Here is a 13,162-nt window from a genome sequence, read left to right as displayed (position 1 = left end):
TTATAACATCATAAACAATAGGAGATAGACACATTCTGAAAGCTCCAGGTATTATGATGGCAAGCCCTACATTAAATTACTTCTTCTTATTTTTCACATGGCATATTCAGTACATTGACATTGCTGGCAGTCCAAGTCAAGCTCTTGTGCTTTGGTTTGCATTGAGATGCATGGTTGATAACCTTAATCACAGACCATAACTCCAGGCTGTTTTCTGGTGGCCTGTTAGGGCTGCTCCGAGAGCGCCTGTACAAACACAGGTCAGATCCTTGTTGCAGACCTAGAACCTGGCTACATTTCCTTTTTCATGTTGTTTTTGTGCTATTTACTTCCCTTTTGATGCTATTTAAGCAGTGTGCTCGGTTGTATGCTAAAGGTTTTGAATTCTTTAAAAACATGAACAAACATGTTCATTTTATTTTTGTTACCAGTGTGTATTCAAGATACTAGTATACTTCCATCTCTTTTTCACTACTCAAGTTCAATATTTTGTAATAATTCGCCCTTATTCAGTTGACTAATTTGATGACTATCTGCTATGCTAACTTGAAATTTCAAATTTGACTGATGTCACAATTAAGAAAATATTACAATAACCATTATCACCAAGTAATTAGTAATAAAAAATGTACAATATTCCCATTCAGTAAGTGACAAGAACAATGACCAAATGCTGTAAGAAATTATGAATTTGCCATGAAATTGTCAACATAATGTAAAACATAATAAGTTGAAATTATTGGAATAAGATTTTAATTCCTCGAAATTTTAAAAGTATAAAAACAAAAATCCCCAATTAAGTGTGATTTTGGGTCTTTTAGTGTAGATGAATGAAATAATGACTTGCAAAAGGAAGATTGAGTAAAAAAACAATCAAACCGTTTAGTTTCTTTCATTTATTTTTACCTTCATAATAATAAATTTCAGTGAAATGCAGGAATGACATAACAGAAATAGATCCATGTGGCAATGTGAAATCCATGTGGCATACTTTAATTGGATAGCATTATACTAATAACATATGAGCTCCAGAGCTCCATTAACTAAAATAAGGAAAGATATGAAATCTGTTTTTCTAGCAGTGAAAACTCCAATTACCCAGTTTCATCAGAACTTTGACATGACAGTTTTTTTGGAGCTCAATGTTTGTAATAAATAAATCTAAATCCATGTTCTCTAAATAATAATAATAATAATAACAATAATAATACTTGTCACATCCTTAACTATTCATGATGCCACTTCTACCCTTCTCGAAAATATATTGCATTCTGGGAATCTGCAAATATCTTCGGGGTGCATAAAGGTCAATTAATGATTGTCTACTGAGTCACACACTTTTACATGCAAGCACTGATATGATGCATTGAGAAAATCACAAATAGGACTGATAAAAGAACTTAACTGCTGGATACATCAGTGCATCTCTTATCAACAGAAGTGAAGAACCGGTCTTCTTAATTATGTGCATTGTAAGGTGCTTCAGGTATATAATAAAAGCAATATCTTTCTTTAGATGAAAAGTTTGAAATGTTATGTTTTTGGAAGAGGTAGGGGTTGAAAGCATCTTCTTGGCAATTTACATTTTCAGGTCAGAATCAAACCATATATATATATGCTGGTAGACATATTCATTCCTTCCAGCACTAAAATATTACTTACGTAAGAAACAAAATTGTTTATGAAGTGCAATAGATGGTACATGTGCAAATATTAAAACTGTCTTGTTACTTTACCATCAGCTAACACAATATGTGTTGTATTGAACAATCAGTTTTTAGTATAAAATGGTGTTTTATTACTGTCATACACTTTAAACAGAGATCACTAGAAATTCCTACATCCATTAAGTTTGAATACTTTAACGGATTAAAAAAATTAATAAAATAAATAAAAATACAATTTTATGGCCATTTCTTGCAAATGTTTATCCTCTACCCATGGAAAATACAACTGTGGGTAGTTTATGTTTCTCTGTCAGACACAATATCATTTGACACTCTTAAATTAAAAAAAATTACATGATAATAGTCTTCATCAATGGTTAATATATCAAAGATAATGCAAAACATTCATATATGTTGCTAATGTCTCCTGAGATTTCACTGTTTTCTAAGCATATGCACTGGCCTATGCTTTCCCCTTACACACATAAAAAACTCTTCTGTTGACTGATGAAAAAACAAACAAAAACATTCTTCAGAAATTTGTTGCCATCCATACAACTCCTTATCTTTCAAACTATCACCCATTCACTAACATACTCATCCTGTATTATTTTGCTCTCTCTCTCTCTCTCTTTTTTTTTTTGAAATCTGAGGAATATTTACATTTACACTTGTCCTCTAAACTACTGCATGTACCACACATACAAATCCTGTATATCTTTTTCATGGCTAAGGCAGTCAAAAGAACCTTTGGTTTGGAAATGTTAGTAATGCACCAGATATAATAGATTAAACCTCTCCACAGCCACCAAAGGTATCTTTGCATTTTCAAGAAACTATATAATAGCAGTTTCCTGGAAATCAATCTTGCTCACTCAAAGTTTTCCTTTTTTTGTCTTTGGACTTTTTAGTCTTTTACAACCCTGCACATGCAAGCATTTGCCAGCTTGACTCATCAGTCATTGTTCCTTTGTTCATCCACTGTTGAAACATGTTAAAATAATGATGATGGCAGTTTTGCTGTTACTGGTTGTTTATTGTTAATGAAATGGCTGCCTAAGTGCAGCCTCGTGGTGACCCAAGTTAAAACGCGCACGCCGATGGTTCCTCTACTGGAGTCAAAGGATTGTACACAGTGCTGATCGAGCGAAAGTCGAATATGGCTGGATCATACAAGTTGAACTTTGGAGATCTATTTCCACTGATGGTCTGTAAAGAACAATGGAATATATCATTATCTCTCTAATCAAATAATAAAAATTATATGATTAATCATGATAGTCTTGTCATGCAGTTAGAACAAAGCCAACTGGAAAAATGTGTGCAACTAGCTGTGACACAACAATGGAATATGATGTATTTACCATTTCTAAAAGAGTGGAAAAAATTCTAAAATAGTTTTTCACACATTTATGCTTTTCTTTGAAAAAACAATAACAGTAAAAAAAAAAGTTCCATCTCTTCTTCTTATTGAAATTTCTGGAAACATTACCAAACAATCACCAGCCCTTTGAGAAACATGGATAAGGTGGTCACTGACCTTCTCTCTCAAATTCTAGGATAATGGAGCTGACCACTAATTCTTCAGGTGTTCTAGGTCAGAAGATGCTATTTAGATATAAACTCTAGGAATACAGGTCTCCCTAGACTTAAATAGTTTTATCTACACTAAGCCCCTTGATTTGCACCCTATCAGTAAACTTCTAGGCAACTTCACGCTGCTTGGTTATCTCTTTCCTGTAATTTCATCAGCTCGAAGCTATCTTGGCCGATTTTTTCCTTCAATACCTGAGAAGCGTGAGAACCAAGGTCCCATTAAGAGGAAGTTTGTATGGAGGATATTGGTTTCTTGATATACCTGAGTGAAGCTATCAGCTATTTTATTTGAAATATATTCACTGATGTTGTTATCAATAAGCAGGGCCAGGGAAAAAGAAAAGGACAACAATGCCCACCAGACCTTTTTAACTGCACTTGAAATATTTTCAAGCACCAGCCACTTGAGGCATTATAAACCAACCCCCATCACTTGCTCAATTTTTACCCCGGCAGCCCATTTTTACCTATTTCGATAACATGGAACAGCAAACATGGAGCAGAAAAGATGCATGACATGTGCCTGGGAAGCTTACGTCATACTCTGAATACAAATATATTTTTGACAAAAAGCTTGAAGAAGAGGCTACTTTAGAGCTATAATATGAGCTTCAAAATTGGATGGACTAATTTGCTTTAATAACTGATGATGTAACAATTGTGGAAGTTAATGGTCAACCCAATCATTGCTGTGGTACTCACATTGTGATTTGGGACTTGGAAAGATAAGGACTGAGTACATGTAATATGCAGAGCGTAATTATATGATAACAAAAAGGATGTTGTATTGATTTTCTTGAAGAATACTTAAATTCAGAGCAAGCAATTTCTTGACCTGAGAGATATACTTATATTTCAGATGAAAGACCAAATCCAAGTATTACAGTAAACAGTAGTAAAAAATATGTATTCTTGTGTCTTTTATTATCTAAAACATAACACACAAAAATAAGAAAACATAAAACCCCTAATATATATATATACTAAAATAATTTACTCATCTGAGACCCCTGCCATTATTATCCACTCAAACAAGCTTAATTTGTGATCTCATTCTTGAAAACCTAAATCAAACATAGCCGATATGCTCAAATTTACCGAACAAAGCCTGTTTATCACATTTGCCTCATTTCATATTCCCCAGTAATTGGCAGATCTACAATTTCAAAGACCCATTTCTCCAGTTTACAAATTGAAATCCCTTCTTAAATAGGCAGATGGAAGAGAGGAGTTGAATGTTCAAGAAGACAGCATCTGCTCGGTCACACGACCAACATGGTGTCCAACACATTACTCTTTTCTCTTTATGCCTACCACCTGTACATAATTTCCATCTCTAATTGTTGGGGTCCACAGGTAAAGTAATTACTTGCAACTTGATGTACATTTAATCAAATGTGTGTGGCTGTTTGGGGGCTGTTTGCAATTTTTCTTTTTCGAACTTGTCCATAATTAACTTTAACATTGCAACCTTAAAGCCATTAGCCAAGTTTCACTTCACAAACATCATCAATCAAACAAAATGTGTAACAGCTACTTTTTCACCTAAAAATCTACTGATTATTGTTTATTTTTACAGCATTAAATCAGACAAAATAATTCTTTCATGAAATTATTTATAAAAAAAGCTCTCTTACTTTTGATTTTATTAATTCATGAAAACTCAACTGGATTTTCATCTTAATTTTTATACTGCACTTTAACAAGTCTACTTACTAAGCAAATGAGTCTAAAAACCAATATTCTTATCATGCATCAGGTTAAATGGATTTTGAATTCAGATAATTAATCAGTCCATGATTGGCAATGTAAATGCTAATTGAAAGAGTTAGAAAGTACAAATATGTGACCAGAATTTGGAATCCCAGTAATCTGTAAGCAGTTTGCTCATAATCCCCCATGTACATTTACATTTTCATTTAATGGAGAAAATGTGTTGAATAAAAAAAATTGCTAAAAAATGTACAAATGTAAAAAAAGCATCCCTATATCTCTAAGCATTCATGTGTGTGTGTTCTATATTTAAAACAGATGTCTGAAAATAACAGAACATCCCTGAAATGCTGGCATGGCACATGTAAGGAAAAGATTAATGCTGCTCTGTGCTCCCTTAACCCCTAGATTTTACATTTAAGTGATTTTGTGAGACCATATGTCTGAATTACAGAAATTTGAACAATTACACTGACCAGCAGCAGAATATTCTTTATCAAATTCCGATCCATTAATGATATCTGCAAAACCTGTCCACTGAAACCTCCATTAACTCCAGATAAGGACTGGGTTATTACAAGGAGACAAATATACGGATGTGGAGCTGTTCCATATAATACTGACCATTTGAAGTAGCAGGAAGCGAATTAAAAATGAATAAATTCCATTTGCAGATGATGATCAGTAGTTATTTTCATAAAAGAATGACCACCATGTGACTGGCTATTTTGAAACTAATTGAGCAGTGACCAACAGGTGTCAAGACAGGAAGGAAACTCAGAAATTACGCAACTCAGCAGATGACACTTGGTCTCCCATCAAACAGCCAATCACTGCTGTGCACACTTATGAACACTGACATATATAATACCCACTGCTAGCACTCTGCAGCAGAAAATACAACTGACATTTGCACCATCTTTTCTTCCAGAATTATAATAATCTTTATTGAGATATGGTAACCCAGAGGGTTGAAGTTATATATATATATATTCTATTAAACTCAGAATTCAAAGGAAGCCTGGTCATTTTGGCCTTGTTGCATACTATAAGCTGTCACTCTACACCTCCCTGGGGAGAATATTTGGTGAATGCAACTAAAACAGAAGAAGAGACAGTTTCTGTATGACGTAAGTTTGTGGGTGATAGTTCAGTGATAGGTAACAGAGGTGCTGGAGCACTTCTGAATGCCTCAGTTCCACTTTAAAACATCTTATGAATCACAATAACACACATTTCTATTCAGTTTCTCTGAGCTGAAAAAATAGTTATGCCCCCATTCAACTGTTACCACATAGTCAGAAGAATGCTTTGTCAAAGCAGAATCATCTCCTACCAGACCAAGGCAAATAAACCATCAGCTGCTACAAAATTCTTGCTACTGAGAAGACTATATTCTTTCCTTTTCCTTTTTTCGTTTCTGAAAGTTTAATTTCCATTCCCCCACATTTCACTTGAAACAAACAACTGGGCTATAGTTGGCAAATGGCAGGTGGTTTGTGCATCCTAGTGAGTTGGGAATGTGGCTGCTATTTTCACTAAACTGTTCCTAGCAAGCTTACTTTAACAGGACTACACAACAAGTCAGCATTTTATGGCAGACCGTCTTCCTGTGTGCCAATATTTAATTTTTTTTTCTATATATTTTCAGAACACAAAAGAACATCAAACTTCAGTGTCACATGCCCCAAAACACCCACCATGTTGAGTAATAATCAGTGAAATATTTTGGTGACGACATATAATTTTATTAGTAACAAGTAAAATCCATAGGAAACCAGCACCCGTGAGTTTACAATCTCCTCTTCTAATCCATAACACTTAATTTTTGGTTCAATTTTATGCAACATTCCTCCCTGGGTATCAATTTAAATGTTTTTGACACTAAAAACGCCTTGGTGTTGCTTGCATCTAACTGAAAAAGGGGGCCTTTTGTATTTCAGATTATATCAGAATATGTAAATGGATTTTGCAGCCAAGTAAGACATCTCTTCCAGCAGACTGGTATGTTTTGTAAATAAAATAATGGTTTCAAGTCACCTTATCCTATACCATAGAATCATGATTGTATGGCTTTTTGAAGATTTAGATTAAATGCTGACAATGAAAAGAAGGAGCATTTTTTAAATTTCAAATGGATCTGATTACACAATGAAAAAAATCATTACCCAAAAAAAAAAAAAAAAAAAAAAAAAAAAAAAAAAAAAAAAAATCAATCAATATTTCTCCTGGTAACTTTTTTTTTAAATTTCATGTTATTGTCTGTAAACCAAATAAAGCTGCATAACAATGTAAGCAAAACACCAATTACTACAGAACAAAGTATCTCTAGGCAAGTAGAGTGCCATGCTTCATTGCTCTGAAAAAAATGCACAGTGTGAAGATTCTTTCAAAACTGTACAGAAAATTGGACATTAATAGAATACAGTCCATTGCAGTTCTGTGTGTTGCAGTATCTGTAGTGGCTTATTGATCTGATCCATTATCCATTATGTTGTTTGTTTTTCTACCTGCTACAATTGTTACACAAAGCTTCTATGTCTGCTGAAGTCACTTGTGCCAGCTGCCACAATACAATGCACTATCCAAACAGCGGGATAGATGGGATACTGGTGGCAATTATTTTTGTAAAAGAGAAAAACACCCAGTGGATTGCATCACTCCACAGATTATTTCTGCTGTAGTTGCCTTCAGACTTTGCACAGTCAGCACAATGTGAAAGAGCATGGCAGGTGTATAAACCCTTGCATGTGAAAAAAAGACCAATGGAGTCAGAAAATGGCAATTTTCTCAATAACCCATGCATTACTTTAGGAGCAAACCATTTGGTGAACAGCTCCACCCTGATCTAACATTGTTGCCATTAATATCTTTGTGTGTTCCACTGATATTTGAAATCTACCTCCTTTTAACAAAGCATCCATATATTAAGAATGATTTCATACATGCAGTAATAAGTACCTATTGATCACTATATATCATATAGCAGATTTTTACCCATTCAATAATGGATTCATTTCCATGTTTGCATCCATTTCATAAAATACCCAACTTTCCCACTTAAAAAGATCAGCATGTGGACTATGAGAAAGTAGGAAAAAATCTAAATCTATTCATTTCTTGACATCGGACTAAAATATGACACTATACCTGCCCAAGCAGCAGGAGAGAAAGGCATGAATTCACTATTCACTTAAATAACTGTCCACAGACCCCAGACAATATCATAAAACACATGCTGGGCAGAAACTCTGTCCATTAAATCAATATTTTTGGAGACTTTCAGGCCTTGTGCCTCATCATATGTGCACTGCTAAGGGAAATGGCAACCACTGTGAGGCTGCGGTTATTCATGGAGTTCTACCCATCATAAATATTTGGGTTTCTGGTAAGGCAGGCAACTGATATACTACAATAGTTCCTGAGAAAACACAGGCTGTTGGTTGTTCCATGTCTGCCTTCTGACCTGAACCACAAAGAAATTAGGGTGGAACCATAAACCTCCGTGTCTGATCATTTTTTCAAAAGTAACCTTTTTATGAAAATCATTGGAGATAGCCTACGGTAGAATGAAGTAGTCTGCTCTGCATGACGATATACAAGACTACAAAAACATGCTAGAATCCACGTGAGGTGGTGTCAGCAATAAGGGTGAACTTCTATGCACCAGGAATGTCATTTTAATAAGGAATGAAAAAAGTGACATGCAAAACTTAACATGGTGAAATAATTTTGTTGTATATATATAGCCCTTGTGCAATAAACTGTAATTCAACACAACTTAAGATCTGTGGATAGATTTTATCAGCTTTTCATTTCATTTTCACACTGCACTCACTAGTTTGCCATTATATCTGATTCCACTTTCCCCCCAAAGGTGCACTTCTGTATGACGAAGGTTTGGTATGCCGAAAGTTAGCTATGAGGAAGGTTCACTCTGCCGAAATACATGTAAAGTACAGACAGAGCACAAAGATGGCAAACAAACTATAGTAAACATATCGCAAGTGAGTACTTATGTCATAAAAGTCGAAGCATTTTTGCGAAATGCAATGTGCAGCAGATATTAACATTGCGCTTCAAGCATAATTATAACAAAGCTGGTCCCCATTATGCAACTATTGCACCAATATACTTTGAAATACCAAATCTTCATCATAGCAAACCCTTCAGAATACAGAACCCTGTCCATTTGGGATAGCAGACCTTCATCACAGCAGCTAGTTTTAGAGCAATTTTCTACATTTTTTTTTTATAGCAGATCTGTGGAATATCATTCATTATATAGACCTGACTCCTCTCCATATCTTGCAGCATATCACTTGATTTTATTTTATGCTTAGTTGCATATCTCAGCCCTGAATTGTGTTATTTTTGAAGAGCCGACCACATTTACATGCCATTATTAAAGAAATTCCATCATATCCAGCCTTTTCCACTAATAAAAATCTGGACTGTCATAATTTTGGTCCCACTCCCTACCAAATCCTGAAAAATTTTTGTTTGATTTTATGACAGTTTCAGCTATCTTGGGTAGTACCTTATGCACCATAATAGTAAAATCCCAAAACACTGGATGTTAAATGAGTGCATGTTAGTGCAGGAAAGTACATATATGGAGAATTAGGATATGAGTGAGTGAAAACTGATGTCGGAAATCAGTACTGACCATCATGGAATTGTAAAGACAACATCAAGGCTATTATTTTCAGAAAATACAGCAAACAACATTTGTATATTTGTATATTATGCTTTGAGAATAAGTGATGGAGCTTGATACTTTTGCTCGCACACTGTCATATATACATTTTTCTTGCTTCAAATAGAAATTATTTCTCTGCGTTTGTTCTGCTCACTATTCCAAAATGAATACACACAGTAATCAAAAAATCTACCACTACTGTACAATGACCAGAAATGCAAAGGTTTTCAAAATGAAAATACCTGGCAAACATCAAATAATCAGGCTGATCAAATCTTCCACTTATGTATCTACATGCACGTATGCATATACCTAATATATAATAGATACATTTGCCAACATGTCTTTAAACTTTACAACATTGAAGGTCTTGACAAAAGCTGCAAGTCATTTTTAGACAATGGTAGCTTATATCACAGGAAGCATTTATCAGTTAACTTCTGTTTGAACTGACAGGATACATCAAGTAGGAATCCTGCCATTATTGACCATTACTTCAGACCTTTCTTTTAGATCACACACTTCTATGTTATCCCTTAAAAAGAAAACATTCTTTGATACCTAGATACATTTCCAATATTCATCAAAACACATTTGTTGAGAGTCATAAAAAGATTTTGCCTCACTGAAGTTATTTGAGTTTCGGTTTTGTATGTATCATAGTTTAAAATTAATTGAGTATGATGGATAAATAGCTGGAGTGTAAATGTGGAATTGGTATTCCCCAGTGTGACTGGACAGTGTTTTAGATGGCAAAACGCCTGTATGAAAACAGTGGGTCCTTGTGAAAGCAATTTTGGCTGTGCCTATTTTACACCCATTATCAGAACCATATATCACTCACCATAACGAAGGGAGGGTTCTGTCTAATACTGCATCTATTTCTACCTCAATATCCATATTTTTAGCTTTATTACTTATTTTTTGCGCACATAGCTAAGAATAGATTATTAAATATTGAGAACAAAAAGGCCTTAAAAGATTCAGTATAACGTTTGTACCTGTTGATATCTTCAATACTTTTTTTTTCTAAAAAATAAGGATAACACTTGACAGAAAAAAAATATAATATGCATCAAATAAAGTTGTCTACCTACAGCTATTCTTTTCCAAGTAACAATCAACATCAGGCATAGGTAAGGTTAAATTGTACAATCCTTTGCCAAGTTGTGATGCCAAGTTTTCATGATTAGCATGGGGAAAGGGGAAGTCCTACCTAGGGCTATAATAATAGGTCACACAGCACCTGCTAGTAATTTCTACCACCAAGTGTTCTGTTGCACCTTATTGCATGCAACACCTTAGAAAATGATGGTGGAGATGGTATTTCAATCTTCTGTTTTTTTTTATTATTATTTTTTTTGCATTGATCTAAGCTTCACTTTAATAAAGTGCAACCAGCATATGCAAATCTTCTTTCTCAATTAGCCCGTACTGTATTGCTAAGACATGCTAATCTTAGTCTCCTCAATATCACGTTTGTGCAAATGTCTGTGCATATTTTGTACTACAAAATACATTTTGTATCATCATTACTTGGAGCTGATATTAACGATAATACAAACCATAACTCAACGAGGAGAATCCAATACTTCACTGAGCATTATTTAAGTGTAAGCAGGTGCAGTAGCATCATTTTCCACCAATCCATCCTATGTAACAGACATCCATAGTACAACGCAATCAGTATTTCTACATTTTTGATGAGTGTGCTGCACTAAATGACTGCAAGATAATGGCTAGGGATTTAAGAAAACAGATAGCGTTCCAGAAGATTTAACACTGTTGTATCAAAATAAGCTCATCCAGGATATCTCCTTATTACTCTTCAATGGCTCTAAATCAAATCTTGTTCTTGTAATCTGTAGAAATTAAGTGAGATTAGTAATGGTAAGCTTCATTGCAGTGCCAGCGAAGATGTGGGTGCACAAACATCAGAATAATGTGTGCAGTAACTCGTGGCTATCATAATTTGTGATACTGATATTTCTGCCAGTAGAGAGTGCATTTTATCAAACACAACACCATGATGATGTGTATCCTGCTGCAGCCTTAAAAACACTTGCCTCTATTTCATTTCCTTTAATAAATAAAACTAGAAAAACAGGCTTTGCAGGAATTTCAACAAGCTTATATCCTGGCTCTGAACTAACTCATGAAAACAACTATCCTAAACCACATTCAACTTTTGGTACCACATTCAAAAGGTGCAATCATAATATAGGGGGAAATCATCTGAAGAAGTTCAAAGTTACTTATATGGCTATCTACCTAGAAAGCAAGCAGAAATTCCCCATACAAACACTTCAACATCAAATATCTGTATTCTAATGTAAAGAACACATTTTCTCAACTACATCAGTTCTCTCGTATAGCTTTATACAATGCTTCAAATAAAAAAACATCAATTTTCAGCATAACCAACTTATCTATCCAGCAGCTACTGAATATGATTTTATTTTTGGCTAATAAACTAATAAACATTACACAAATAAACAGTGTTCATACAAAATAAAAATGAATGTTCAAAACAGTGTCATATATAGTTGGTGATACAATACATGAGCAAAACATCCTTAAAGAAATGAAGAAGTTCACAGGGAGCTTCAGCAAATCAAGCTTTTGATATAATCAAATTCTGCCATGCATGCTTAATGGGATATGCTAAATAACAAAATTAAAGATGCCGATAAGAATCCCATCACAGGGAAGTTATAAATATAGGATAAAAGAAATGCTGGACATTTCCTTTTACGTTTTTCATAATATTCCAATTACTGAATGAATCCAGGCTTGTAGTGAACCTGTAAAAATCTTCAGGCTAAATCAGTATAATAAAAATGACATAAAAGTGAAATCTACACACAATGGGACTTTTTGGGCAAACTTCCATTATACTGGGTTCAACTGTGTCCGATTAAGTGTCATATTTCCTTCAACACATCCCTGAAGGTTATCAGAGATGTGGTCATATCCAAACAACAAATTGATGTCAAAAGACCAACACAAACAAAGAACAAGAGTTCAGGTCACCTCACGCTACATAACTTAGGGCATATAGTTTTAGGTCGAGTCACACAAAGAAGACATAATCTGTCATAGTCCATTGTAGCCACCTGCCTACAGCTGATGCGGATCACTGAGCTCTCCACACACAGGACCCCAAATTATGGCCAAAAAAGACATGGTGCCCGACTTTGCTAACAGCAGACAATAATTATTTTAATCTTAACCTTTAGGTTGAGTGATGAGCATGGACATAATTTCCTCCTCTCTATCCCTCTGAGGGATACCGTGTCTTGATAATATTTATGCCGGGAGAGATGAATACACGAAATCCCCACTTATCAATGCAGAGCGAGCCTGCTCGTTCCCTGTTACTTATGGGTTCCCAGGCCTCAGAGACTCACAGTTGCACCAACTAGGCACCATTACAGCATTGAAATAGGAAAATCTCCTGCAGGTAGCCCCAAAGAAGTTGTTC

General features: G+C 34.7%; 1 protein-coding gene across 2 annotated transcripts in view; it reads right to left on the bottom strand.

Moving 5' to 3' along the window:
* Window positions 1-881: 881 nt before the first annotated feature.
* Window positions 882-13,162, bottom strand: part of LOC106159833 (uncharacterized) — a 34,097-nt gene continuing 21,816 nt past the window's right edge. For both annotated transcript variants that reach the window (XM_013536246.2, XM_087003778.1), the window contains one exon: window positions 882-2,876. In XM_013536246.2, the coding sequence (XP_013391700.1) occupies window positions 2,751-2,876 (126 nt within the window). In that variant the 3' untranslated portion in view covers window positions 882-2,750. The remainder of the gene's footprint in view (window positions 2,877-13,162) is intronic.

The sequence above is a fragment of the Lingula anatina genome, chromosome 2, assembly GCF_051362555.1.
Source record: "Lingula anatina isolate TDL-2025a chromosome 2, LinAna3.0, whole genome shotgun sequence".
Classification (NCBI taxonomy): Eukaryota; Metazoa; Brachiopoda; class Lingulata; order Lingulida; family Lingulidae; genus Lingula; species Lingula anatina.
This window is presented reverse-complemented; position numbering and strand designations above follow the sequence as displayed.